At 61.8% G+C, this 27,232-nt stretch overlaps 11 protein-coding genes across 11 annotated transcripts; 7 read left to right on the plus strand and 4 right to left on the minus strand.

Annotated features, from left to right (window-relative positions):
- Positions 1 to 1,946: 1,946 nt before the first annotated feature.
- Positions 1,947 to 3,036, plus strand: BXZ73DRAFT_82433 (uncharacterized protein; the record flags this gene model as incomplete). The annotated part of the gene is made up of 2 exons (XM_048023710.1): positions 1,947 to 1,959; positions 2,051 to 3,036. The coding sequence occupies 2 exons, from the start codon at positions 1,947 to 1,949 to the stop codon at positions 3,034 to 3,036; spliced, it is 999 nt and encodes a 332-aa protein (XP_047871688.1).
- A 1,782-nt stretch (positions 3,037 to 4,818) lies between these two features.
- On the minus strand, positions 4,819 to 5,242 carry BXZ73DRAFT_4735 (uncharacterized protein; the record flags this gene model as incomplete). Its single annotated transcript, XM_048019863.1, has 2 exons — positions 4,819 to 5,022; positions 5,075 to 5,242. Coding segments are annotated over 2 exons (372 nt in total), but the record flags the coding sequence as incomplete, so codon positions are not given.
- A 720-nt stretch (positions 5,243 to 5,962) lies between these two features.
- Positions 5,963 to 7,772, plus strand: BXZ73DRAFT_107579 (uncharacterized protein; the record flags this gene model as incomplete). The annotated part of the gene is made up of 5 exons (XM_048016953.1): positions 5,963 to 6,020; positions 6,086 to 6,205; positions 6,321 to 6,568; positions 6,946 to 7,587; positions 7,659 to 7,772. The coding sequence occupies 5 exons, from the start codon at positions 5,963 to 5,965 to the stop codon at positions 7,770 to 7,772; spliced, it is 1,182 nt and encodes a 393-aa protein (XP_047871690.1).
- Positions 7,773 to 8,168: 396 nt separating this feature from the next.
- BXZ73DRAFT_93239 (uncharacterized protein) lies at positions 8,169 to 10,328 on the plus strand (the record flags this gene model as incomplete). The annotated part of the gene is made up of 6 exons (XM_048026616.1): positions 8,169 to 8,182; positions 8,238 to 8,254; positions 8,344 to 8,500; positions 8,670 to 9,567; positions 9,623 to 9,808; positions 9,861 to 10,328. The coding sequence occupies 6 exons, from the start codon at positions 8,169 to 8,171 to the stop codon at positions 10,326 to 10,328; spliced, it is 1,740 nt and encodes a 579-aa protein (XP_047871691.1).
- A 617-nt stretch (positions 10,329 to 10,945) lies between these two features.
- On the plus strand, positions 10,946 to 12,865 carry BXZ73DRAFT_107581 (uncharacterized protein; the record flags this gene model as incomplete). Its single annotated transcript, XM_048016954.1, has 3 exons — positions 10,946 to 11,197; positions 11,273 to 12,625; positions 12,830 to 12,865. 3 exons carry the CDS (start codon positions 10,946 to 10,948, stop codon positions 12,863 to 12,865), a joined length of 1,641 nt encoding a protein of 546 aa, XP_047871692.1.
- A 167-nt stretch (positions 12,866 to 13,032) lies between these two features.
- BXZ73DRAFT_107582 (uncharacterized protein) lies at positions 13,033 to 14,651 on the minus strand (the record flags this gene model as incomplete). The annotated part of the gene is made up of 3 exons (XM_048016955.1): positions 13,033 to 14,024; positions 14,083 to 14,139; positions 14,564 to 14,651. The coding sequence occupies 3 exons, from the start codon at positions 14,649 to 14,651 to the stop codon at positions 13,033 to 13,035; spliced, it is 1,137 nt and encodes a 378-aa protein (XP_047871693.1).
- An 878-nt stretch (positions 14,652 to 15,529) lies between these two features.
- On the plus strand, positions 15,530 to 17,989 carry BXZ73DRAFT_107583 (uncharacterized protein; the record flags this gene model as incomplete). Its single annotated transcript, XM_048016956.1, has 6 exons — positions 15,530 to 15,677; positions 15,758 to 16,003; positions 16,396 to 16,449; positions 16,523 to 16,750; positions 16,828 to 16,955; positions 17,846 to 17,989. The coding sequence occupies 6 exons, from the start codon at positions 15,530 to 15,532 to the stop codon at positions 17,987 to 17,989; spliced, it is 948 nt and encodes a 315-aa protein (XP_047871694.1).
- Positions 17,990 to 18,829: 840 nt separating this feature from the next.
- Positions 18,830 to 19,565, plus strand: BXZ73DRAFT_107584 (uncharacterized protein; the record flags this gene model as incomplete). The annotated part of the gene is made up of 2 exons (XM_048016957.1): positions 18,830 to 19,117; positions 19,425 to 19,565. 2 exons carry the CDS (start codon positions 18,830 to 18,832, stop codon positions 19,563 to 19,565), a joined length of 429 nt encoding a protein of 142 aa, XP_047871695.1.
- Positions 19,566 to 21,154: 1,589 nt separating this feature from the next.
- BXZ73DRAFT_107585 (uncharacterized protein) lies at positions 21,155 to 22,954 on the plus strand (the record flags this gene model as incomplete). The annotated part of the gene is made up of 1 exon (XM_048016958.1): positions 21,155 to 22,954. The coding sequence occupies one exon, from the start codon at positions 21,155 to 21,157 to the stop codon at positions 22,952 to 22,954; it is 1,800 nt and encodes a 599-aa protein (XP_047871696.1).
- A 334-nt stretch (positions 22,955 to 23,288) lies between these two features.
- On the minus strand, positions 23,289 to 24,322 carry BXZ73DRAFT_82439 (uncharacterized protein; the record flags this gene model as incomplete). Its single annotated transcript, XM_048023711.1, has 5 exons — positions 23,289 to 23,449; positions 23,502 to 23,664; positions 23,738 to 23,758; positions 23,878 to 24,140; positions 24,220 to 24,322. The coding sequence occupies 5 exons, from the start codon at positions 24,320 to 24,322 to the stop codon at positions 23,289 to 23,291; spliced, it is 711 nt and encodes a 236-aa protein (XP_047871697.1).
- A 270-nt stretch (positions 24,323 to 24,592) lies between these two features.
- BXZ73DRAFT_82440 (uncharacterized protein) lies at positions 24,593 to 26,609 on the minus strand (the record flags this gene model as incomplete). Its single annotated transcript, XM_048023712.1, has 5 exons — positions 24,593 to 24,680; positions 24,759 to 24,984; positions 25,061 to 25,169; positions 25,691 to 26,541; positions 26,594 to 26,609. 5 exons carry the CDS (start codon positions 26,607 to 26,609, stop codon positions 24,593 to 24,595), a joined length of 1,290 nt encoding a protein of 429 aa, XP_047871698.1.
- Positions 26,610 to 27,232: the final 623 nt, after the last annotated feature.

Genomic DNA, 27,232 nt, shown 5'->3' on the forward strand with positions numbered 1-27,232 from the left:
CCTACGACGTCGTCCCAGCAGATGGCTCCGCGGTCGTCAAGGTGCCAGCGGGAGAGCCGAGAAGTGTTTCGACTATGACACCCGTGACCGACCTCAAGATTCGTCTGGTGGGGGGAAGGAAGAAGGAGTCTGTAAACGGATAGACTGTATAAGCGACTAGAAAGAAGAACGTGGCCGCATGTGTACTTTTACTTGCTCGATCTTAGTCTAGATGCTGTATGTAGACGCTGCCCTTCTTATTGCATACACCTGGCACAAAGAGGTGCGATCAGGGCGAAGTTCGCCACAGGGCGGAAGAGCGGGTGCGTAATGGTCTGCGAGGCTGTGTTCATCGCGACGACGGTGAGCATGGACACGCGCCGGACGATCTCCGTGAGCGGCGTGTTTTTCAGGATGGATTCTTCCATGATCCATATCAGCACGTTGTTCTTTGTATTAGATCTTGACGAAGAGATTAAACGAAGGACGCACCAGCTCTGATTCGGGGCCACGAGCCTTGAGATCAGTCATGAGTTGCTCTATGGTCGGGGCAAACATCGCGACGGCCGGCATGATGACGGCCTGGCGGCTGGGTAGTGGAAGTCCGGAAAGTAACCGAAAATGTTAAAGACTCGACGCAGTGTTCGACTTCTGCGTAAGGTTTGCTGTATCAAGAGCGACGGGGTTATTTTCAAGTAAGACTTGAACAAGATCAACGGCGACCAAGGAACTCGCCGCCGGTACATAGGCGTGACGCACAGTGAATGAGATTCGATGACATCGACGGGTACGTACACAGCGGTGCGCCGGCGAGGATGCGGTTGCCGAGCCTCGCGACCATCTTCTGCGCATCCTCTGGAACATCTTCAGGGTCACCTACTCTGCAAAGACGGGAGGCCTAGGGCAAGTCATAAAAAAAGACGGCTCACTCGTATATAGAAAGCGTCACGCACCGATTACCCTAGGAACGACTCCTCACAACATCGGTGACGGTTTCAGGGAGCAAGCGCGAGAGCTCTCAGCTTCTCGTGCGCAATGAATGAGAGCTGTGTGGAGTGTCGTCTTCGTTTGATATTATTCGAGTCGATGAAATGCGTCTGGATCGAGGATAAGAGTCTCCCTGGATAGAGATAGAGCAGCACAAACCGCATGGACGGCAGACGCAGGAGGGGGAGGCGGGCGCTTGGCACGAGGTCGGAAGCGCGATTGCCGGTACCGAGCGCCGGATTGCCGTCCAAGATCACATGATCTACCACAGCGTCTCTTGCGGACCAGCTGCCGCTGTGCCCGACAACTGCCAATTGCTTGACTTCTTTCGGTCAAGACTCGGCGGGCCCTCAAGATATTCAAGCATACTCGACTGGCTGAACATCGCCAACACATCCGACGTCACAACTCCCATCATGGAACGGCCCCGCACAAAGTTTCTCAGTTGCTCAGCCACTGTCGTCCTACTCTGAAAATCCATCGCTGTCCTAGCTCGTTCCTAACAAGAACTCAACCTAGTAAGCGCTACGGCGGTAGCCTGCTAGCCTCGAAGTCGTCGCAGTGCCCGCCATTGCAATCGCCGGCGCGGCGGTTGCACTCCCCATCCTCGGGGCCAGCGCCGGCATCATCGGAAGTGAGCACATGAGTACTCGTCCACATACTTCATACGCCCGGGCCGTGCCCATCACAGGCGGCATCGCCGCTGCCGCTAGCCTCCATTCCGTCATGTATGGTGCGGGATTCGAGCTGGAGAGCACCTTCACGGAATTATTACCACGTCCCGCGGCGGTGCGGAGGTGCGGAGGTGCGGCGGTGCGGCGGGGCCCCTTTTTTCGTGGGTTACTCTACATTCCGTAGGACCCATTCTCCCCGCGCCCATGAAAGTGTCCACATTGAAGCTCCACATCTCCTATCTACAATAGTACTTAGCTCCCGCGTCTTGTGATCTTACTCCTGCCTTGACCTCTTATTGACCTACCATGCAACTTCGAAGTGGGTTAAGTCATCATTTGCCTCCGCGTACTCACAGGTTTACACCCCTTTTCAGACCGCTTGACCTGCTCCTTTCCATGCCTCCCGGTAGAGATACTCAAATTCATCATCGAATATTACTGGCGGTCTCCTACTTCTCGGGAAGAGCACCTCAACACATCTAGCGCACTCCGAGAAGCCTCTCCAACGTTCGCTGCCATCATTGCATTGGTTGAAATGGAGTATCCGAAGCTTTACATAGACTTGAATACTCCACGATACAACCACGAGACCGCGCCCCGTGTCGAGCAAATGACCGGCCGGGGCGCCTCGGGGACTACCCACACCAACTCGATGCCTACCATCAAGCACCTCTTCGTCGGCCTGAAAATGCCACAGTCGGACTCTCCCACTTTCGAGGTGTGCAGGATGAATCTGGAGAATCTTGAATTTCTCCTCTCCGACAGCCTCCGGACATTCAGGTCCCTGACGCTGCAGCCCAGCGGCAGATCGTTCACACGGGCGTCGTACATGGACTTCTTCTTCTTCATCTCGACCGCGTTTCCGGCGCTCACACACCTCCACTTCGATGTCTCCCTCTGCGAGGGTTGGAACGTGCACCAGTGCCAGGGTACCTTCCTGGGCACGGCGTTCCCCGCCCTCATCTTCCTCCGACTCTCCAATCCGCTCGGGTGCCAGTGCGCGGCGCTCCCAGGAGACGTTCACGAAGAGAACTGCATCCTTCTTGGGGTTGCCTCAGCATGTCCTGCTCTGCAGAACATCCAGATCGACGCCACGGGCACGCTGGCCGGAACCAAGCTTCCGTTGACGGTGCGGCGGCTCACGATCGTCGCGCGCCGCATGCACGACTCGGGCCGCGAGCTGAAGAGCACGTTCCTCGGCTACAACGTCGTGGCTGCAGTGCGACGTGGTCTCTTCTGTAACCTTGGCGAAGGTGGGAGGGGTGTTGTGCGGAAGGTAGAGGTTTTGAGTCCCACAGATAAGATAATTGCCATGGACAGGGTGCGGGACGCATGCGCGGAGTACGGCATCGTCTTCGAGAGGACTTCTGAGGGGGATTTGCAGGTACTTGTGTGAGACCGACGTGATACGTACCTTTTCTGTCGAATGCTTTTCGGACTCCTGCCCAGCCGTCTTGTCGAGTTGAGCATCCCCCTCGCCGTGTGTCCCGCGCCTGGCGGCCCGGCGGCGGGGTCCGCTGTACAGCATAAGTACTAGATCTCGGAATGGTAGTAGTCGTTGTGATGGATTATTAGTATAATGATAAGGTGTGATCGGGGGTGCCGAGTGTGTTCCCGTGACCGTGTGGCGTAGACACGCTCAACGCCGGGGACACTCGGCTCTGTGCCGCAGCCGTTCAAGAGAGGCGGGCTGCTTACTAAGGCTCGCCGGGCCTGACAGATTAGATTAGACTACTGGCACGTGGCGCCGACTGCAAGCGCTCCTGTTGTTGGTCCCGCGGCCCGCCGCTTGGAGGCTGACCGTACATACCACGAACATATATCAGACGGTCTGCAGGTGTTTTTCGTTCCCACAATCCATCGAAGTGTGCTCGACCTCGTTCACCACGTTGACTTCTTCTCATCAGTACCTCTCCACGACTTCCGCGCTCTCCTCATTCACGCGTTCGCAATGACTGTGGTCGAGCTCCCCAACGAAATCATGGCAATAATCTTTAGAGAAGCCTGGCTTTCCTCGTCGTCGGGTGTTGAACGCACGTCTCTATTCTTCGGATTCATGTTGACAGGCCCGAATTTCACCGACGTCTTGGCCCCCCTGATGGTTCGCTACCCTCGGCTTTGCACCACCGTCTCCCCACCCCACGCGTTGGACGCCGGGTTGCTGGACCGTGCGGTCAACGTCCGGCCCCGGAGACCGCCCCCAATCCCACCATCAAGCCGTCACATCAATATCAACATATCGTTTCTCGAGGTCACGGCCAGCGACGCCCAGCTCTTCCTCTTCCGCGACCGATGGTTCGTGCCGTGGGACGCCTTCCTCCACACCAACCTCAACACCGTAGTCCTATGCCCCTCCGTCACCGTCTCCGGCACAGAACACTGCCCCTCCTCCCCATCCCCCGCGTTCTCCGCGCGCTCGCGGCCGCCTTCCCCGCACTCACCCACCTCTACCTGGACATCCCGTTCCCCCACAACGGAGTGTACCACAGCGTGGGAAACCTCACCGGCGTCGTGTTCCCCAGCCTCAAATTCATCCGCCTGCGCATTGCCGCCCTTCCCTGCTTCTGCGATGGAAGTTGGTGCCGCCTTTCCCCGGGGTACGAGTGGCATAGGGAGTTCTGCTTCCCGATGGCGCTTTGCGCGGTGGCTCCCGGCCTGGAACACCTCCAGTTCGACACCGCTTTCCCCTTACATCACTTGCAACTCCCGTCGAGGGTCCGCCACCTGACCCTCGCCGCGACGCCCGTGCGGATCCCGGGGCAAGAAGAAGCCAGCACGCTCGAGGGTTACGGGCTCGTCGCGGCCCTCCACGGTGGGCTGCTTAGGGTGACGGTACTGGGGGACGTTGCGCCTCGACGGCTGGAGATCTGGAGCGGCACGGAGATGGTGGTTGGATACAAGAGTGTGGTGGCGGTGTGTGGGGAGTACGACATCGATACACTGAAGGTGGTTCATTGGCAACATGTCTTGAGTGAGTGACCGTTGTATAGATACGCGGTACCTGTATCGCGATGCGCTCCCCCGTGCTCTCGTTCCTCGTGTGCGACGCCAACAGCCTTGGGACGCCCTACATCGCCGCCGAATGCATGCCCGCAAGATCCCCGAGACGGGGACGGAGCGACGGCCGTCCGTGCGGCGAGCGGGTGCCAGGCACCGCGGACGGGATATTTGTGAACCGATGTGCGCCAAAGACGAGGAACTGGGAGGAGGGCAGGACGCCGGCATCGAAGGACGTGATGAACACCGTGGTCGGACACGCAGCCTCAGTGAGGGCGAAGAGGAACGCGGTGATCGCGAGCGTGGAGAGGAAGAGGAAGAGCGTCGGGAGGCGGCAGGTGAGGCAGAAGAAGAAGTAGGTCCCGTACACGTCTTTCGCGAGCTGCTGTGGGGGAGTGAGTCAGCGCTCGGCATGAGGGGAGAGAAGAGAGGCGGACCTGAAACTTTTCTGTGTTCGCGTTACCGTAGAGCACGATGAACCAGACGTCGGCCAGGAATCTGGTGGTTGCGCTGATCGCGCCGAAGGTGACCGCCTTGCGCGAGAAGCCGTTCACGTCCTGGGCGAATATCGAATCCGGGGCGAGCCCGAACACCGCAACGTCCACACCCGCGGGCACCAGAAGCTGAGTGATTCGTCAATGTCCGTTTCACAGAGCAGACGGAAGCACGCACCGATGCGCCCACGACATACACTCCGTCATCAACCGCCCAATCACCTTCTCTGCCTTGCCCACTTCACCCTCCACCGTCGCTTCACGCAGGTCGTGGTACGGGCCAAGCTGGTCTCGTATGCTTATCATGTTGGCCTGGTCGAACTCCAAAGGCAGGATCTGGGGAGACCATGCGACGTCGTCCACATCCTTGACGCTTGCAGACAGAAAGAGCAAGACTCCGTCCGAGTCACTGAAGAGGTGGAAGCCCTTGAAGATGTTCTTTTTCGTCCTCCGTCGGCGGAGGCCTCTCGTCTTCGGCAATGTCTGGATCACAGAAGGATCCGGAGTGTTGATGAGGGGGTCGGACTGCGTGCGGGATACTGCAGAGGTGCCGACCGTGAAAGAGTGCGCATATATGAAGCGAAACGGCAGGTACACACATGGGTTCTAGACAGAGACAAAGACAGAGCGGAAGGAAGTCAAACCGCCGGCCAGCCCGAGTTCAAAAACAAGATTGCACTGAGAAGTCTCCGATAAGATTAGATTACCCCACCGCTCCCCGGACCAGGACGCCGGGGCCGCTCCCACCGAGCTCGGTCAGACGCCAAGATCTGTTCTCCTCCTCTCTTTCTCTTCCCTCCCCCACTCCATCCCACTCCTAAAGGCCCCACGATGGCCTCCTCCGAACCATCCGACGCGGCCGCGAATGAGATCGTCATCAACGTCAAGGGTACGTCGCCCGCTGCCCGTCGTCCCAGACGCTCTCGATAACGCCGCGCGTCCCGCCCGCCGCAGGCCCGAGCGAGCTGAAGCTGCAGATCACCATCTCCACCGACAAGACCGTCGGGGACCTCAAGCAGGCCATCGCGGACAAGGCGGACGTCACCGCCGACCGCCAGCGGCTCATATACTCCGGTGCGCGTCGCCTTTTTCTGAGCGGCGTACACGCAATCTGGCTGACGCTCGGGTCCTCGCTTGCCCCCTCCCTTCCCCTCCCCTGTTCTCTGGCGCGAACGCGAACGCGACGCAGGACGCGTGCTGAAGGACGAAGACGTGCTGTCGACGTACAAGATCCAGACGGCGCACACGATCCACATGGTCAAGGGCGCGGCGCGGGCGGCGGCCCCCGCCGCGGCGCCGCAGCCGCTCCCGACGATGCAGGCCGGCCAGAACCCGCACGACCCGCTCACGCAGCTGAACGGGCCGATGGGCTTTGGGGCCATGGCGGGCTTCAACCCGTTCGCGGACATGGGCCTGAACCCGAACGATCCGAATATGGTGAGTCCGCGGTGCTCGGTCTGGCTGGGCGGTGTATGCGTTGTGGGGATCGGTTGGAGTGGGGTGGATGACGCTGGGAGGGGGCGTGGGCGTTGGGGGGTGTTTGACGACGCCGTGAGCGACCTTGGTGAGGGTTTCCAGATCGACGTGGAGTGGCGGGGCGGTTGGTGCAAGTCCGCGTGGGCTGGGCGATTTGACAGGAACTTGGAGATCGCTGTGTCCAAACAGTACGGGGAGTCGCACGTCTACCCGAAGACGTCTTCTCGGGGAGATATGCCGAAGGATCGGGGATGGGTATTCTCGGGTATCTCTTGGACGACGCTTTTTCTTGTGACCCCAGATGGGACGAGCCGAATCTCACATCTCTCGTCCCGCAGATGCAAACGATGCTCAACTCGCCCCAATTCCTCCAACAAATGTCCTCCGTCATGTCCAACCCCGCCGTGCTCGACCAGATCATCGCCTCGAACCCGCAGCTGGCCGCGATGGGCCCGCAAGTGCGCGAGGTGTTCCAGTCGGAGCACTTCCGCCAGATGATGTCCAACCCGGACACGCTCCGGATGATGTTCCAGATGTCCCGCGTCATGCGCGATTCCGGCGTGGCGCCGCCCGGCGCGGGTGGCATGGGCGGGCTCGGGGGGCTTGGGGCAGGCGGCGGGTTCCCCGCTCCGGGGCTGCCGTCGACCGCGCGCGCGCCAGACGGGCAGACGGGCACGGGAGCGGGAACGACGCCGGCGGGAGGCGCGATGCCGAACCCGTTCATCAACTTTGGGATTCCGCCCCCAACCTGGACGGGCTCGACGGATGGGAGCGCAACGGCGGGGACGGGGGCGGGCGCCGCGCCTGGGGCGTTCGATCCGGAGACGATGCAGCGGATGCTGGCCGCTATGGGTGGGAGCGGGGCGGGCGCGGGTCCGTTTGGGATGGGAGGCTTGGGCGGGATGGGCGGGTTCGGTGCGGCCCCAGCGGCACCCGCGGACAGCAGACCACCGGAGGAGCGTTTCCAGGTGCAGTTGGAGGTGCGTTGTGCTTTTCCGCTCGAACTTCGTGTCGCGAAAGGGAGGCTGATGAGGTACTCACGCCCGGACAGCAATTGCAAGGCATGGGTTTCACGAACGCGACGCAGAACGTGCGCGCGTTGCTCGCGACGGGCGGGAACGTGCACTCGGCGATAGACTACATCCTCAACGGGGGTGGGCTCTGACCGCGAGAGCCGGTGTTTGACGGGCGGTGCAGTGTACGAGATGGACGGTTGTACGAAGTCGCGCGTATTATTGTATGCTGCTGAAATCGAATGTCTTGAAGAGTCCTTCGTGTGCTGTGCGCGGATGCCGGAGGCGGTGGATGAGCGAGAGTCGACGAGGCGGTGCGAACGACGAGCGCGAAGACGTAGGGCGTCAATCAAACGCTTTCTCCCTCTCCCCCGTCGCACTGCGATCCTTTCCTCGCGCTTTCCCTGCTCTCTTCCTGTCTCTGCAATAGCTGTTGTATCCATACCCACCTAGCTTTCTTTTTCTTTGCGTTCACCCCTCCGCGCTCTGCAGTCTGGACGACGACTGCCGCCGAGCCACGAAAACAACCTGTGTACATCCAAGCCACCATGAACTCCGAAGAGCAAGTCGCACACACATCCACCTGCTTCTGCCCACACTGACCTTGCCCCGCGCAGCCCGTGGCACCTCACCGGTACTGCCCGTCCTCTCCCTCTCCCCCTCCGCCTCTGAATGCCCTCGCTCACGCTCGCCTCATTCCCTCTGCGCGCACGCCACACACAGTCGTCCGCACGCGGGGCCTCACCTTCCTCCGCCCCGAAAAGTCGTGGCGCCCGATCGTCGCCGTGGCGGTGACGGACCGCGGGCACGAGCACGCGCCGCAGGAGGTCGTGCTGGGCTGTGACGGGCAGAACCCGAACCTGAAGACGGGCATTGTGCTGTGAGTGTTCCGTCGAGTCTTTGTGCGGGCCGGGAATGGTCGAACAGGACGGGTGGAGATGCTGCGCTGGACGTGGAGGGCGACTTTCCGACGTCGAGGGGACGAAGACCCGTACCGTTCGAGGCATCCTTGTTCTGCACGCCCTCGTTGGGTGCTGACGAGGCGCCAGTCAGGATATTACCCAGTCGAGCAAGCTCGCCGTCCAGGTCTTCCACAAGTCGCAGACGAAGAAGAAGCACCGGAAACGCAACCTCGTCGGTACCGCGTCTGTCTCGCTCCAAGAGTTCCTCAACAAGCACCCCCTCCCACATCTGCGCCCCGTCGAGTACGACGTCCGGTTGACGTGTCCCCCTGCGGCGCACAGGAGTCCGACCATCAACAAGCAGCAGCAGAGCGCGACGCTGACGATCCGGATAGCGGTTCCCCAGCCCGATGCTGGCATCCAGGTGGACGTCGAAAGCCCGCCACTGTCCCCAATCTATGGCAGCGAAATGCACGAGACCGACGGTAGTCTCCTCTCAGACGGGCCTTCATGTACGTGCCTGTCATCTCGCTGCATATATGCGCACCGTTTCACGATCGACACCTGTTCAGTGTCCCGCACGCGGTCCGACACCCTCGTCAACACTCCGGATCCTTCCGGGATGCAGACATTGCCGGAGACGAGAGGCCTCCGGCGACGGAGGACGAAAAAGCAGGCCGTCAAGGGCTTTCACCTCTTCAGCGACTCGGATGGACCGCACCCGATGGATGAGAGCGACAGTGAGAGCGATGAGTCGATCGCGCGGCCTGCGACTCCCTCGGACCGGGACACGGACGACTCGTGGCGATACCTGTCTGCGAGCGTGAAGGACGTGGACGACGCGTGCTCTCCGCGGATCCTTCCTACGCAGTTCGATCAAGCAAGCATGATAAGCATGCAGAACTCGCTGACGTTTGCGGAGGCGTGTGTGGACCGGCTTGGGCCGTACCACGACCTGCGGGAAGCGGAGGTGGAGGACGACGTGGCCAAGGCGGAGAAGGTGCTCGGACGGCTGATGACGGAGTGGTACGTGGTGGGCGCGTCGGTGCGTTCTTCCGTGTTCTCTTTGGTACGGACACGGATGCTGAATTGTCGCTCAGCTACTGGCGCTCGCGGGCGTGGACGTCGCGGTGTTCGGGCTCGCGCCGGACTCGATATTCGCTGAGGACGTCAACGGCTTTTCGCGCCAGGCGGTCACCGTCGGCGCGATCAGCGCCGCCATCGGGTTTCTGGCCGACGTCTGGTTCATCGTGCTCTACAGCAACGCGAACGCAGCCAAGTTTCAGGTTCGCCTCCGTCATCCGGTGCCGTGCTCTAGCGCTGACCCCACCCCCACAGCGGCTCGCGAAGGACGTGTACGGGACGTACTTCTTCTTCTGCCTCACCTGCCGCCTCCCGACGCTCTGCCTCTTCCTCTCCGCGCTAGCTCTCACGGCCTTCCTCTTCTCGCTCGCGTGGGCTGCCTGGCCGACGGCGGTGCTCGTGATGTCCTTCGCGGCCGGCGTCCTCCTCTCCTCCCAGTTCCTCATCTTCGGCGTCCACCGGTTCGTGAACCTGCTCGTCTGGCTCGTCCGTGTCGCCTGGCGGGCACTGGCTGCGCGCACCGTCACCGTCACCGTCACCGTCACCGACACTCCCTCCGACGCTCCCTCATCTGCACCTCCCGCGGCGACTGGCGTCCCGTCGGCGTCGCACGCGCAGCTCGACCGCATCGAGATGCCAGTGCCGTGCCCGAGCCCTGCGCCCGCGCGGCACGGGAGGGTCGACGTCGTTTTCGTCGAGCACGTCGCCGCGATGGCGGGCTGACGCGCGCGGCCCTCGTTCGCGTCCGCCGTCGATTCACCGACCACCTCGCCATTAATATTGCACTTCGAGCCTTCCACCGGAGGGCTGTTAGGCCCTCGCGCTGCTCCCGACGGCAGGTCAAGAGGAGGGCCTCGAAGCACTCTGCACCCGGTTCCCGCTGTCGACCTCCACCCTAGATGACCTCCAGGTGATGGGGAGGGGTCAACTGCGGCTTCTCTGTGTCTTATGGTACGTATAACGGACATTGGGCCGAGAGTCGAGACTCCTCCTATGTATCCTTCGTGTACGACTAGGTCCGTTGCGGTGCCCCCGAATCCAACTGCGACGAGGGCCCTTTGGCATCATCCCCCGAGTGTTTGTCCGTCCGAACGACCACGATAAACGCTCGCTGTCCGCTTTGCTCGAGTAAGTCGACGAATCTATGCACTCGTGTGGAGGCACTCATGTCTCTGAGTCCGCGCTGTCGTTCCCCACCGCAAAAATGACCGCGAGTCTGCACCCGGGGAGTTGGGTGTGATATCACATGATACCGGCGGCTCAAAGCCTCGTCGATCAGATAAGCCACAGATCTCTTCAATGGCCCACTTAGCAGCTGCCCCCGCCCCGGCCACCGCACCATGTCCAAAAACTCCATCTTCCCACTTGTCTATGACGTTCTTACCGAGATCTGCTTCAGCGATGGCTTGTCTCCGGCAGATCTGTTGGCTCTCGCGCTGACTTGCCGATGCTTCGAGCGTCCCGCCCTCGCCGCCCTCTGGCGGTCTCTCAAAACCGACTATCCTCTGGTCACCCTTTTGCACGCTCTCGAAATCACGAAGCCGCGGGACATTCCACCCCAAGAATTAGTCGAATTCGCGGCCCACCGGAAGGTGCGCTCAGGGTTGCTCTACGCAAGTATCCCGCAGACGGCTTTACCACAGCATGAACACTGATTGTTTTTCTAGACTGCCACCCACATCCGATCCGCACACGACCTCCGCTCTCATCCGAAATGGGGCCGCTTCAAGATGTACGCGCGTTTTGTGTGGCAGATTCGCATCTACACTGGTCCCGAGAAGCGTATACCATCCGTATGGACGGAACTCGCAGCTCTCCTTCCAGGGGATATTTCAATACTCCCTGCTCTTCGTCAAGTGACTATATACCGGCCCGCAAAGGAGTTCAACCTAGACAGTGCCGAAGACAGGAGCCAGTTCGTGTTGCTCACGCCGAATGTCCGCTCAGTGGATCTCGTTCCATCATTCAACGCGGACGGAAACAAGGCCGTCGCCGAAGCCCTTCACACCCGTTGCCCTTGCTTGCACGAGGTCGCGCTCAAGTGCTCCACGTGGCTACCCCTCCTTTCCAAGTTCTCCTACATCAGGAGACTCACAGTCCGCCGGTGGGATGCGCGCATTGGATTCACGGAGATGCCCGTGATGAGTACCTGGTTTGCACTTGAGTCCCTTGAACTTTTCATTGAAGGATTCATTGTCAGAGAGAGCGAACAACTACCTCCGCCCCCACCTCCCTTCTCCCTCCCTGCTCTCAAGAAGCTCACCATCTACGACCCGCGTCAAAGAAAGGCGCTCCTCCCCCTCCTTTCCCGGATGGATCTTCCTGTTCTCCACACGCTCGTCTACGACTTCGACCCCTTCGCTGTAGGGAGCAACATTCCCAAAACCCTTCTTAGCGCCGTCTTCCCCGCGTACCCGCACATCTTCGAGCTCGAGCTGGCCTTCTCCTTGGAAGAGGGGTACACGATATCCCCAACGTCGCACAACGTACGGCTTTCGGCCGTGGTCTCTCCCCTCGCCCCACTCCAAGACCTCCGCGCGCTCAAAATCACAGTACGAAGTGACACGTTCGCTTACAACTCCACCGACATCCTCGCGATCGCGGCCGCATGTCCAGCACTCTTGGAGCTCCGCGTCGAGATCGAATGGGACCACTACTACTTTTACGAAGACCAGGAAGTGCCCGGGTTCAGGCCCGAGCAGCCAACGCCACTGACGGTCCTTGAAGTCATCACGGCGTCGACCCCCAAGCGCGTGTGGTATGACGTCTCGCCCACGTCCGACGACCACGCGTGGTACAAGGAGACGGCGACGCTGGACGTGCTCGCGGACCTCGCGCGGGCGTGCCCGGCGCTGCGCGTGCTGCACCTCCCGCGGACCGCGCTCGACCTCGACACGCTGGACGCGGCGGTTGTGCGACCGCACGGCGCCTTGCGGGAGCTCCGGCTCGGCATAGTCGAGTGTCGCGCGGGAAGCGGGAACTGGCGGGTTCGGCGGATGCAGATCCTGCGCGGGCGGTGTGTGCGTTCCTCCAGACGATGTTCCCGCACGCGGGGCGTGGGGTTGAGGTCTGTACGGTTTCGAAGCCACTGGCGCGCGCACGGGAGGAAATGAGAACCTGAAAGGGAAAAGTCGTCTAGAAGTCGGTGATTAGTAATGACTACGAGGGAGTCACCACTCGGCGCTGGTGTGGATATACACAGACGCAGTGCTAATCATCGCAAGTCCATCATAAACATCAAAACCACCGGCTCAGTCTGAAACTTCGAAGTCAGAAGGTTACTAGTGAAGAGGTTGGGAAGCAGAACCGCATTGAACGCACTTGAAAGCATGACACATTTCGATCCCCCTCGCGACCCACTCGCGCCCTGCGCGCGCACATCAGCTCAGACCGGTGGCTCGTAGGAGCTCACTCACCGCCCCACGCTCTAATACGCACGCCTCTCGACCACAACCCCGAACGGCGCGCAAGCGTCCCTCGCGCCCTCGAACCCCATCAGCTCCTCCGTCCTGCTCAGAATCTCCACCACCCGCCGCGTCCCCTCCGTCTTGGGCCCGCGCAGCACCCCCCGACGCACGGCCGCGACGAGCGTGTAGCCGACGAACGTGCTCGCGCGCGCGCCATCCTGACGGCTCCCCAGCGCCGCGGCGAGCGTCAGGCGCGCGACCGTCGGGGGCAGCTTCGCCTCCGACAGCGGGATCGGCGTCTCGAGCTGCAGGTGCCGCAAGCGCGGGCACGCCTCGCCGAGGCCCACGAGGATGCAGTGCTCCTGGTGCGCGGTCCCCGGGTCCCCGGCGGCGCACCGGCACGGGGAGGCGACGTGGAGGCGAAGGAAGGTGAGCGCGGGGAAGGATGCGCCGGGGAAGCGGACCGTGTAGGCCCGCCCGGAGCGGTCCGCGGAGGTGTCGAGGAAGAGGTGGGTGAGGGCGGGCAGGCCGGAGGAGACGCTGGCGAGGCGGATGTGGTAGATCGGGCCGAGTGTGGTGCGCCCGGGCTCGAAACCGAACGCGAAGGTGGCGGACCGGAGCTCTGAGAGGGATATGGTGTCTGGAAGGCCGGCTTTCCAGGCGCTTGCCCGCGGGGTGAAGATGACGCTGATACCGGACAAGTCGACGAGGAGGTGGTTGGCTGTCGGTCTACCAGGAGACGGCGAGGTGGGACTGTTTGACCGCGCCGTGTCTGCGGCGATTAGGTTCCATAAGGCGGCAGTAGGGTTTCCAGGGAGTGACCACCAATGCACAACAGGGTGCTGGAATGCGACGGTCGCCGCGATTGATGCCGTTGCCCGGGAGGTCGAACGAAGAGATTTATAGAGCTCCAGGCGCGCGGCCGCTGAGAGATGTGACATCCAGCAATTCCGAAAAACCTCGTGAAAGATCTCGATAGGAAGTTTGATGTCATCTTCGATGGTGAGGCGTGCTGCAAGAGATTGTCGGTCAGACGGGGGTGATGTTGCATTTGAACGTATCACGCTCACTTGTTCCGTCGGGCAAATCCGCTTCTGTAAGAGCTTGGGAGAACCCGTTCCCTCGAGCTACAAATGGTGAAATGATTGTGTCAATGAGTACGAGTGCAATATCAAAGGTGCACTCGCCTGGTTCGCTTGGAAACACCGAGGTCTCTATCAAAGGTCGATTCATAGGTTTTATGAATCAGGCTTGCAGCACTGTGAAGACTCTTGGTGGGGGGAGAGCATGAAATACAATGTAGGTGGCGATATCGTGGATGGGGTCCGAGTTTAAGACACGTTGAGGTTGTACTGCGCAACCGAGCTGGCGCCGCGCGAGTCACTCCCGTTTGGCGTCTGTTGGATCGACTGATCGAATGTTAAGTAGTTGAATGGACAAAGATGCGCTCAATGTCATGGCTATCACCGGTCCGGATACCTCTCCGAACCATCAAGCTCTTTGGTGGTACGACACGCGGGAGAGCGCGATGACCATGTTCTCGTTCGGCACCCGGGTCTGTGAGTGGCTCTTTCAGGACGTGTGTGTGGGAACCACCGGGCTGGCTGGGAACGACGAACGACGGTGTCACCGAAGGCATCGGAAGGCGGTTCGCGATCACAGAGGGAGTCTGCTTCCTCACGAACCTCCTGCAGGACCAGTGGCGCGTCGAGTCGCGCGCCACGTGAGCGAGCACTGGGCTGGCTCTTGTCATGTACGGACGATGGGATCGATGCGTTCAGTGCAGGCTTCAACGATGAAAGGGCTTACAATGTGCAGCGGGGTCGGGAGACCGTCAAGATGGCAAAGGAGAGGACGAGCATCGTGATGCTGGGGGTCGACGAGTTGGAGTCGACTCGAAGCCTATGATCGCTGTGCTACTACACCGCATCGTTTCTCGCGTGTGAAGACATCTGGATTAACTCACCCCTTCGTGTTCACGTTGTCGTTAACACCACCTCAAGGCGCCAACTTGAGGCTTCAGCACACGCAGGTTCGGGGCATCACGTGCTCCCTGACTCATAGATAAGATAAGCAAAGATCTCTTCGATCACCGTTCACTGGTAAGCTGGTCAAAAGCTGGTCTCGCCGCGGCCACCGCACCATGTCCAAAGAACTTCCCACTGGTCGGAGACATCCTCAATGAGATCTGCTTCAGCGATGGCCTGTCTCAGGCAGATCTCTTAGCGTTCGCGCTGTCTTGTCGACACTTCGAGCATCCCGCTCTCGCCGCCCTGTGGCAGTCGCTCAAAACCGACTATCCTCTGGTCGACTCTGCGGCCACAGCCGCCGCGCTTCTCCCGCTTCTGGACGCGATGACGGTATGTGACGTCCCGGCCGGCGACCGTCACAACGAGGCCGCTCTCTGACGCTGCTGAGCCTCGCACAAAGCCCTGCCTCCTCTGAAAATTTATTGCTGTTTTCTCTCTCCTGCTCGCCGCATCCTCCTGGCTCAAGATCCTCACAACACACTCCCCGATGCCCTGCACCTGCCCCCGCACGCACTCTACCCTCAAGCGCTACGGCGGCGGCCTTCTCGTGCTCGCCGCCGTGCCCACCATCGCAGTCGCCGGCGCGGCCCTCGCGCTCCCCGCCATCGGGTTTGCCAGCACCGGCGTCGTTGGAGGTGAGTGATGTACCAGACTCCCGCGCGTCCTCCTTCCGTCAAGTCCTCCCTCTTATCCTCCCCTCCCCGTGCCCCTTCAGGGAGCATCGCCGCAGGCCTCCAGTCCGTCGTGTACGGCGGCGCGACTGGCGGCATGTTCGCCGCACTCCAGTCCGCGGGCGCGACCGTGGTCGCGCCCGCCGCCGCCCACGTCGTCGCTGCCGCTAGCTCCGCCGGTCTCGGATTCGGCATCCTCGCCAGCGACGGGAGCGGGGCGGCGGAGAAGGGCAATGGCTCGCGGGGCGCAGCGGATGGGGAAGACGAGATGTGCGCGTGCGACGGCGGCTGTGAGTGCGACGACTCGTGCATGTGTGCGTGCAAGCGAGCTCTCCGCGGGGATTGCAGGGCGGACGTCGGCGCGTCTGTGCCTGTCGACGTTCGTCCTGAGGCTGTGGCCGTCGAGGTTCTTGCTGAGACTAGGAGCGAGCTGTAGCACGATTTTCTGTCTGGAGTCGGTGTGTTCGCAATGGAAGAAGTGCGCCAGTTCCTGCAGGGAGGTCTCCCCATGAGTCACGAGGCGTCTCCCAGTGGGTCCGTGCCCCCAGCGGCCGCTGGATGCTTGCTTGTACGTCAACGTGCACATATTCGGGTCGTATCTCTGGCCACCTCCCTTACCCGCCCCGCCTGGACTCTGGACTCCTCTCCACAACCCCAATGGCCTCTCGCTTTCTCCTCATAGTCCTGGGCATCATCCTCCTGCTAATCGACCCTACCAAAATTGGTACCCTCTTCTGTGAGCATCCCCCTCATCCCCTCGCCCTAATGACGGCGCCGCTCACTCCCTCGCCCACCGTCACCGTGCGCAGACATCATCGCCCGATGGATCCTCTCCCTCCTCTCCCGCCTTCCCACCGACGCACTCCTCGCCAAGTGGCGCCACGCCTTCCGCCGCATCCTCGCCGCCGCCATGGACTACGTCTGCTGGGACAAGCTCAAGGACGCGCTCTTCGCGCTCAGCAGCCTGCTCCTCATGCTTGGGATCCTCGCTGCTAGTATTTATCTCGTTGGCTTCAGGCGCGTCGGGGTCGCCGTAGGTGCGTGTGTCGCTGCCCCCCGTCGCGCCCTCTGCCCCGCCGCTCATGCATACACGGGCGCGCCGCGCCGCACCTAGGGAGCATCGCCGCGTTCATACAGTCCGTCTTCTACGGCGCCGCGACCGGCGGGCTCTTCTCCGTCTTCCAATGCGTGGGGACGATGCTCCACCCCGCCGTGATCGTGGGGCTCCTCGTCGCGGGGGTTGTGGGTCTGATATTCTGGATGTTCTGGATGTGACGCGCGGACTGGGACGTCGCCGAACGCGGAGGGTTGGTTGGATGCGGGGGAGGAACTCGGAGCCGAGGTCGTGGCACACAACCCTCCGGGACGAGGTGCGTACCTTAGACGTGTAGAGCTGCGTCGCCGAGCGAGGGCGGATCCAGTAATGACAGTGTGTGTTCATACGTGATCATTCAGATCTCAGACCCCCTCTCTACGAGGACGCCGTGCTCCGCGCACGCGTCCCGCACCCTATCCAACGCAAACACCACGCAGGTGGAACTCAACACCTCCACCTTCCGCACGCCGGTCCCGCCGCTTCCCCGCTCCCCAACATCACAGAAGAGCCCGCGCCGCACCGCGGCGACGACGTGGTACTCAAGGAAAGAGCTCTCCAGCGCCTCGGAGGGCACCCGGTGATGCGTGTGCGCACTCCCCGGAGGGCGCGCGGCGGCGAGGCGAGCACAACGAGCTCTGAGGACGGAACGTCGTTGCGACGCGTTGGGTTGTGCTGGTCGAACGGAGATGGGCGGCGGGGCCGACGTCCGTGCTCGTCTCGCTGGGTACGCCAGGCTGGTGCCGGACCGCTGCCCGGGCGATTCAACTCGTGTAGTAAACCTCGGTCTAAACCACGGTGAATTCATGCCTGTTACCGGCCTAGATGCCTGTCCGAACCGTCTAGCCCTAAGTTGGTGGTAAGTACGACGGGTTGGAGAGCGCGCCGAACATGTCCTCACCCGGCACCCGAACCTTTGGGTGGCTCTGTCAGGACGTGTGCCCTAGGGGAACCGCGGGGCTACTAACGTTCGGATGGCAGGCGGTTCGCGATCAGAACACGGAGGAGGTCTGCTTCCTCGCGATCGAACCTCCTACAGGACTGGCACGTCGAGCTGCTCGCCCCGCACGGCGAGTCGCGCGCGGACTGGGAGGCACGACACATGCGGGGCCAGGCGCGGACCAGTTTCGGGGTGCTCGAGCAGCCGGTGCGGCTCGTGCGGCGGCGGCGGCGGCGGGCGTGAGCGCTGGGCTGGCTCTTGACATGTACGCATCAGTATTTCCTAAAATGTCTCAAAATGTCTCAAAATGTCTCAAAACCTCTGTGGAGACGCCTGAGACGTTGTGAGATGATTTGAGACATCCAGAAATTCTCTTACTTCCAATTTTTAGTGAGATGTTGTGTGAGAGATTTCAGACAGATCAGAAAAATCAGAAGTCCAAGATGGAGACGACTTTTACATTGAGTTCGGGACTCGTGCACGCTTCAGACACCATATACGGAGGCAATAGCTGTATTTCACTAGGTCTACCAGTACACATGTACACTAAATACGCCATCAGAGTCCTCGGGCAGCTCAGCACGGTATAGTCACGCACGCGGTGTGCGTGCCAGCGCGGCACAGTGCTCGGAGAGCTGGACTCGCACAAACACGTCCTTCGGCTGCTACAGGACTCACCCGATGGGTGTGTTGCCCAGGGCGGGGTTCGAGTGCACGCGCACGCGACGAATCTGTTCGCGGCGAAATCGTGCGGCCCTTGCCCTCGCACGTGCCGCGAGTGACAGCGGCAGCGCGTAGTACAACTCGCCCGTTGTGTGGATGTACGGCGTTTTCTCCGATGTCGTGGGCAGCGCGGGAAGGGGCGCGGGAAAGGGCGAGGAGGGGCCGGGGACTGTCGCACGTGTGGAGGGACGCGGAGGGCTGGCCCGTGAGCCCGATGCGTGTACGTGTCCACATGTGTTGTGATTGGGATTCATCATACTGTCCCACGTCGGTGGTGCGCGTGTGCGCAATGAGGGGTCAGGAATTGTGTGGCCGCATGGATGGATGGGGGCACTTACTGTTATCGAGGGGCATACAGCCATGTCCGCGAGATATGCGCACGAGATGGGCGAAACGGCCTCCATCCTTGGACGCAGGACGACAATGAGCGGGGCAGCAGACGTGGGCAAGGTTGGCGAGACGGGCGACGTACAACACGAGAGCGAGGCGGTTGAAGTGAGCGACGTGGTGACGTTGATGACGCAGGTGCGACACCATTGGCACGGACGGGGTGACGGTGAGGGCGAGGGCGAAACAGGCAAAGGCGATACGGGCGAGATGGACGAGGCAGTCGAGACGGGACAGGCGGGCAAGACGGACGAGGCGGAGGTGAGGCGAGGTGGGGGCGCAGGCGAGACGGGGGAAGTAGGCGACGCGTATGACGCGGATTGACATGGGCAAGATGGCGGGGAGGGCGAGAGCAGAACGGGCGAGGGCGAGACGGGCGAGTGCGAGGCAGACGAGGGGTGCAAGGGCGAGACGGGCAAGGGGAGGCTAGAGGATGACGAGGACGAGGAGAGTGCTGGCAGTGCCAAGCGCTGGAGTCCACGCAACGCGCGTCGATTCCCACACGTCTGGAGCTGCTGCCAGCGCGTCTTTCCCATCGTCAACCTCCTCCTCATCCACTCTCCACTAGCACCCCATCCTCCTCGTCCTTTCCGTCCTCCCCACCCTCCCCGTCTTTTCCTCCTGGCGCAACAGCCCCGATGAGCACGTGAACGCGCCCCTCGCCCGCCGCTTCCTCGACGAGCTGTTGCGGCCCCCTTGGTCTTGGTGAGTCTCCCATTGTGCCCTCCTGCGTTCCTCGCCTCGCCCACTGCCTCCCAGACTCCGGCCAGGCCACCGACCCCTTCCCCACGACCTCGGATACGTCCCAACGGGCGTGCACGGGTCCACGGGATGCTCATTCCCCTGCGCGGCCGTTGCCACTACGCCCGCCCGCCTCTCCCTCGCGTTGCGCGTGTCCGTGCCGCCCACCTCGTCCGCGACTCCGTGTCGCCTACCTCGCCCGCCTCTCCTGGCTCGCGCCCGCGTCCTCGCTCGACATCCCGCAGCTGGCGGCTCACTCGCGGGAGACATCCGCATCTCGTCTCCCCGTCGACAGCGCGACCTCGCAGGCATGGGCCACTACGGTACGCCCGGAGGATTGCCCGCGGACACTGGTGTCTGCGTACCGCATGGGCCTGCGTCTGCGTCGTTCCCGCACCCACGTCCACCTCGCCGACCTTGCCCGCATCCACATCGTCCGCCTCGCCCACCTGTGTCGCTCACTTCGCCCGTGTCACCCTCGTCCGCGTCGCCTACCCCGCCTGCATCTGCCTGCTCGTGCCCGCGTCACCCACCTCGCCCACGTCAATATTGCCCACGTCCGCGTCGCCTGCATTGTCAGCCCATATCGCTCGCCTGTATCTGTGTCGTCCCCGCGCCGACGTCTGTACCACCAACCTCGCCCATGTCGCCGCGTCGCAGACCTCGCCCACATCCGCGTCGCCCGCACCCACATCGTCCTCACCCACGTCGTCCGTCCGACCCATTCGTGTCGCCCACCTCACCGGCGTCACCCACCTCCCCGCGTCCATGTCATGTCCCCCGCCCACTCGCCCACATTGCCACCTTGCCTGTGTCACCCACGCCCGCGTCTCCCGCCATGTCTGTACGGTCCATCTTCGTTACCAGTGTAGTTAGATAGCATTAGTTCCCAATATATTTCATTCCTGACACTTCCACATCATTGTGAATCATCAATAAAGCGGTAGTCACAGTGATGTTATCTCACCTACAGTGATTCACCTCTAGCACTTCTGGATGTGTATTGTGTGTCAATCCCGGTCATCTGAATCCTCTGAGATTTGTCTCAAACATCTGATCACCTCTCACCTGTCTGAAGCCTCTCATGCAAGATGTGTCAGAGATCAGATAGTTTGAGATATTTGGGGAAGTACTGATGCGGACGCGGGCTCGATGCGCGAGTTTCAGCAATCAAAGGGCTTACGATATGTGGCAGCGTCAGGAGACGGCCTGGTTGGCGAAGAGTTGGCAGTCCGAACGACGACGATGAATGTTCGCTGTGTTACACCGCATCAGAGCGACTCAGGGCACCCTTAGCAGGAGTTCAGTTCAACTCGAGATGGGTCGTACGGCTCGCCGTTACTCGAGTGGGTTAACGAATCTGTGCGCTTCAGCGGAGGCACTCACCTCTCCGAGTCTGCATTGTCGTTGAAAACACCTCAAGAGTCAAGGCCGTACTAAGTCTACACCGCACGCCGGTTTGGTGTACCACGTGACACATACTGTTCTGACTCATCGATCAGATAAACCAAACTTGATCTCTTCAAACACTCAGTTGGCCACCGGCGCACCGCACCCATGTCCAAAAACTCCACCTTCCCACTCGTCGACGACGTCCTTAATGAGATCCGCTTCAGCGATTGCTTTTCTCGGGCAGATCTGTTATCGCTCGCGCTGACTTGTCGATGCTTCGAGCATCCCGCCCTTGCTGCCCTCTGGCAGTCACTCAAAACCGACTTTCCTCTGGTCACCCTTTTGCGCACTCTCGGAATCACGGAGCCGCTGGACATTCCACCCCAAGAATTAGTCGAATTCGTGGCCCACCGGAAGGTGCGCTCAGGGTGGCTCTACGCAAGTATTCTGCAGTCGGCTTTATCCCAGCATGAACACCGATTGACTTCCTATCAGACTGTCGCACACATGCAATCCGTGCACGACCTCCGCTCTCATCCGAAATGGGGCCGCTTCGAGATGTACGCGCGTTTTGTGCGGGAGATCCACATCTGCCCTGGCCCCGCGACTCAGATGTCATCCGTGTGGACAGAGCTCGCGGCTCTCCTTCCAGCAGATGTTTCGATACTCCCTGGGCTTCGCCAAGCGACCATATATCGGCCCGCAACGGTGTTCAACCTAGCCAGTGCCGAAGACAGGAGCCAGTTCGTGTTGCTCACACCGGATGTGCGCTCGGTGGATCTCGTGCCTTTCTTCAACCCAGACGGAAGCAAGGCTGTCGCTGAAACCCTTTTCGCCCGTTTCCCTTGCGTGCACGAGGTCGCGCTCAAGTACTCCACGTGGCTGCCCCTCCTCTCCCAGTTCTCCTACATTAGGAGACTCACGGTCCGCCAGTGGGACGCGCATATCGGATTCACGGAAATGCCCGTGATGGGTACCTGGCCTGCCCTCGACTCCCTCGAGATTTTCATTGAAGGGTTCAACGTCAGAAAGAAGGACACACAGCCCCCACTTCCGGCTCCCTTCTCCCTCCCGGCCCTCAAGACGCTCATCATCCACGATCTATCTCAAAACCAGGCACTCCTTCCCCTCCTTTCCCGGATGGACCTTCCCGTTCTCCGCACGCTCGCCTACGACCTCGACCCCTTCATCGAAGGGGACTGCGTTCCGCAACCCCGTCTCAGCGCCATCTTCCTCGCGTACCCACACATCTCCGAGCTCGAGCTGGCCTTCTCCTTGGTAGAGGCGGGCGCGATATCCGCAACGTCGCAACACGTGGCGCTCTCGGACGTCGTCCCTCCCCTCGCCCCCCTCAAAGGCCTCCGCGTCCTCAAAGTCACGGTACAAAGCGACACGTTCGCTTACAGCTCCGCCGACATCCTCGCGATCATCGCCGCGTGTCCGGCACTCGCGGAGCTCTGCGTCGAGGTCGAATGGGACCACTACTTCTTCTACGAAGACCAGGAGGTGCCCGGGTCCGGGCCCGAGCAGCCAACCTCACCGTCAACAGTCCTCGAAGTGCTCACGGCGACGACCCCCAAGCGCGTGTGGGACGGCGTCTCGCCCACGTCCGACGACCACGCGTGGTACAAGGAGACGGCGACGTTGGACGTGCTCGCGGACCTCGCGCGGGTGTGCCCGGCGCTGCGGGTGCTGCACCTCCCGCGGACCGCGCTCGACCTCGGCGCGCTGGATGCGGCGGTCGTGCGACCGCACGGCGCCCTGCGGGAGCTCCGGCTCGGCATAGTCGAGTGTCGTGCGGGGCAGGGGGCACCGGCGGGCGCGGTGGATGTGGATCCCGCGTGGGCGGTGTGTGCGTTCCTCCGGACGGTGTTCCCGCACGTGGGGCGTGGGGTCGGGGTCCGTACAGTTTCGAAGCTCCCCGCGCGCGCTCCCGTACCTGCCTCTACGGATACCGCCTCCTGAGGCACGGTTTCTGGCCCCAGTCCGTGGTAGCGAAGCGTGATATTTAAAGGAGTCACCGACATGGAGACGGCGGACAGGTGCAGCTTTGATGAACCACCACCGGGGCCTGCGCCGGAGAGTTGTACATATCACAGCGCGGGTCCAGCCGTTGGTGTGATCACATCTGAACGTACACTGGCATTACTGGATCCGCCCTCGCTCGGCGAGGCAGCTCTACACGGCTATCGCACGCACCTCGTCTCGCAGGTTTGTGTGCCGTGACCTCAACGCCATCCCGCTCCCACATCCACGCAACTTTCCGCCTTCGGCGACCTCCCAGTTCGCCCGTCACGCGTCACGGCCCGAGCTTCCACACCGCCAGCCCCACAGCGCCCGCAACGATGAGCCCCACGACCACAGCGGGGTGGAGCATCGTGCCCAGGGCCTGGAAGACGGAGAAGAGCCCGCCGGTCGCGGCGCCGTAGAAGACGGACTGGATGGACGCGGCGAGGCTCCCTGCGCGCGCGTGTGCATGAGCGGCGGCGACGGGGGGCAGCGGCACACGCACCTGCGACGACCCCGACGGGCGTGAAGCCGACGAGGAAGACAATGGCAGCCAGGCCCCCGAGAGCGAGGAGTGGGATGCTGAGCACGGGGAGCGCGGCCCTGAGCTCGTCCCAGCACGACGGGAAAGGCCAGATGGGAACCGCCGAAATAGGACGTTCACCAGGCTGAGACCATGTTCCATGTCACTGTCACGGTCTCTGGCGAACACCAGACAAAGACCAGGAATCATGGTCACACCATGGTCTCAGCCTGGTCTCCCTGCGCAGTGATTATATAATACAGCGCGGAGGGAGGGGGCACTAAATCGGGAGCGAATGAGTACCGCAAAGGGGTGGAATTTCCCACGTGCGGAGTAGGCGTGTGTTGATAAAGCATACTGGCGGAGACCAGGCTGAGACCATGGTGCGACCATGATTCCTGGTCTTTGTCTGGTGTTCGCCAGAGACCGTGACAGTGACATGGAACATGGCCTCAGCCTGTTGCAGGTCTGACTCCGGCGGTTCCCATCTGGCCTTTCCCGTCGTGCAGGGGACGTGGTCCGTGGCGGCGGCGAGGGTGCCGCGGAAGGCGTGGAGCTTGGCGAGGAGGGCGTCGGTGGGGAGGCGGGAGAGGAGGGAGTGGATCCACTCGGCGATGGCGCCTGCGCACGGGGACGGTGGGCGAGGGAGCGAGCGGCGCCGTCGCCTCGTTGGATCTGGGGGGATGAGGGCAATGCGCACCGAAGACGTTACCGATGTTGGTGAGGTCGATTGGCGCGGCGGCTGCGCTCCCTGCGAGCAGGAGGGTGGTGCCGAGGACTATGAGGAGGGGGCGAGAGGCCATCGTGGTTGTGGAGAGGAGGAAAGGGGTGGAGAGTCCAGGCGGGAGATGGGAGAGAGGTTGAAGATACGACCCGAGTACGTCCTTATCCGTACGTTGACGTAGAAGCACGCATCCAGCTGCCGCTGGGGGCACGGACCCAGTGCGAGATTAAGCTTCTGGGAAGACCTCCCAGCAGGAACTGGCGCATATAGCCACCTTTCCATCCGTCCCCGCGCAAAGCCATACCGCTTCTTCTATTGCGAGCCCACCAACTCCAGACAGAAAATCGTGCTACAGTTCGCTCTTAGTCTCAGCAAGAACCTCGACGGCCACAGTCTCAGGACGAACGTCGACAGGCACAGACGCGCCGACGTCCGCCCTGCAATCCCCGCGGAGAGCCCGCTTGCACGCACACATGCACGAGTCGCCGCACTCACAGCCGCCGTCGCACGCGCACATCTCGTCTTCCCCATCCGCCGCGCCCCGCGAGCCATTGCCCTTCTCCGCCGCCCCGCTCCCGTCGCTGGCGAGGATGCCGAATCCGAGACCGGCGGAGCTGGCGGCAGCGACGACGTGGGCGGCGGCGGGCGCGACCACGGTCGCGCCCGCGGACTGGAGTGCGGCGAACATGCCGCCCGTCGCGCCGCCGTACATGACTGACTGGAGGCCGGCGGCGATGCTCCCTGAAGGGGGCACGGGGGGGATGAGAGGGAGGACTTGGCGGGAGGAGGACACGCGGGAGTTTGGTACGTCACTCACCTCCAACGACACCAGTGCTAGCGAATCCGATGGCGGGGGGCGCGAGCGCGGCGCCGGCAACTGCGGTGGTAGGCACGGCGGCGAGGACGAGAAGGCGGCCGCCGTAGCGCTTGAGGGTGGAGTGCGTGGGAGGGCAAGTGCAGGGGGTCGGGAGCGTATTTTTTAAGGACGTTGAGCCCGGTGGATGCAGCGAGGGCAGGTGAGAGAGGGACGGGGCCAGCAGGGCTCTACGCGAGGCTCGCGCTCAGGAGGCGTCATTGTGGTGGTCGCAGGCCGCGACGTCCGCGTCAGATACCGTCATTGTTCTTGACGCGGACGGCCGAGTTGCGTTTGTGGAGAACGAGATGGAAGAATGAGATGAGATGGGAGTCGTCGCGGGACAGCCATGTTATGTAAGCGCCTTGCTGGATAACGTCATCTGGCTGATGCGCTAGACGCTCTGTCCTTCCAACCCTCGCCTCTCAACGGAGCACATAGACCTCTGGATGTTGACTGCCATGCAGACGTTCATATAGATGCGACGCGAGAGCAAATAGAAGTTTCATAGACGTGCAGCAAGCCGTGCTACTACTAAATGCATTCAGACCCCCTCTCGACGAGGACTCCGTGCTCCGCGCACGCGTCCCGCACCCTATCCAACGCGAACACCTCGCAGGTGGAACTCAACACCTCCACCTTCCGCACGCCGCCCCCGCCGCTTCCCCGCTCCCCGACATCGCAGAAGAGCCCGCGCCGCACCGCGGCGACGACGTGGTACTCGAGGAACGTGCTCTCCAGCGCGCGGCCCGGGATGCCCATCGCGCGCGCGACGACCGTGAGCGTCCGCACCGTCGACGGGAGCTTCGCCCCCGCCAGCGTCCCCGCGCCGTCGACGCGCACGCGGCGCAGGCCGGGGCACGCCGCGGCGACCCCGCGGAAGAGGCAGCGGTCGCCGTGGAGGTCGCCGCGGAGCGCCGCGCACCGGCACTCGAGCGCGTGCGCGAGGCGGAGGGAGGCGAGCGCGGGGAAGGACGTGCCGGCGAACGTGGGCTTCTGGTGCTTGAGCGCGGTCCAGTCCGGGCAGAGTGAGGTGTCGAGGTCGAGGTGGGTGAGCGCGGGGAAGGCGGTGGAGACGGAGAGGAGGAAGGTGCGGTACGAGCAGAGCGTGAGCCTCTTGCTGGTCTGCAGGGTCACGGACTTGCATGCCCGGAGGGCGAAAGGGAACAGAGAGACGAGGGTTTCCCATTCCCACCCGATTCTCGAGACACGGACGTCTGGCGGTGGTATTTCGGTGCTGTCCAGGCCGATGAATAGGTGCTTGATGGTGGTCGGGCTGGAGTGTCCCCGGCCGGTCGTTTGCTCAACACAGGGCAAAAAACCGAAGTCCACTTGAGGAGAATTCAAGTCTATGTAAATCTTGGGATACTGCATCTCAAGCAATGCAATGATTGCCGCAAACGTTGGAGAGGTGTCTCGGAGCGCGCCATGGGTGTTTTGGTGCTCTTCGTGAGAAGAAGAAGACAGCCAGCAATATTCAATGATACCTGCGAGTACCTCTATCGGGAGGCATGGCAAGGAGGAGAGTAAGCGGCCTGGAAACCCAACTGGTGTGAGCCGTGGAGTACGCGGAGGTAAATGATGAGTTGGCCCACTTCGAAGTTGCATGGTGAGCCTCAATGTGAGGGCCGATATTCCAAGAGAATGGAAGCTAATATGATGTGGACGGGTGAAAGCAAGAGAGGAATGCGAATGCTTGGCATGCGAGCCTGTTGAGCGCTTTTATCATGCTCGACACTTCCCTGCTCCGCTATATAGGAGTCCCGCTCTACGACGTCTACGTTCGCCGCCATCCGCCATCCGCCATTTATTTTAACTTCTCATGAAACAGCAGCACAAATATCCCCCTTCGTCTGCCCGTCTCCAGATTTCACTGACTTCGCCGAGCCTCCGACGCAACAGGCGCTCGGCGTCACTGCCAGAAGGCGGAGCTCGCCGCGTGCTCTTGAACTTTGCTCTCGCCCCTCTCCGCTGTCTCCCTTCGCATATCCATGTCAAATTCAGATCGCCGCAGAAATGGCGGTGCATACTTGCGCAGCGCGAAGTAGGTCCGAAGGGGAGGAGCTGAGGGAGTGACCGCGGGGGACGCGGGCGGCGGCGAAGCACGACCGTCCCGCTCCAGCCTCCGCCCAGGCC

Source organism: Epithele typhae (genome assembly GCF_022376455.1).
Source record: "Epithele typhae strain CBS 203.58 chromosome Unknown BXZ73scaffold_116, whole genome shotgun sequence".
Taxonomy (NCBI): Eukaryota; Fungi; Basidiomycota; class Agaricomycetes; order Polyporales; family Epitheliaceae; genus Epithele; species Epithele typhae.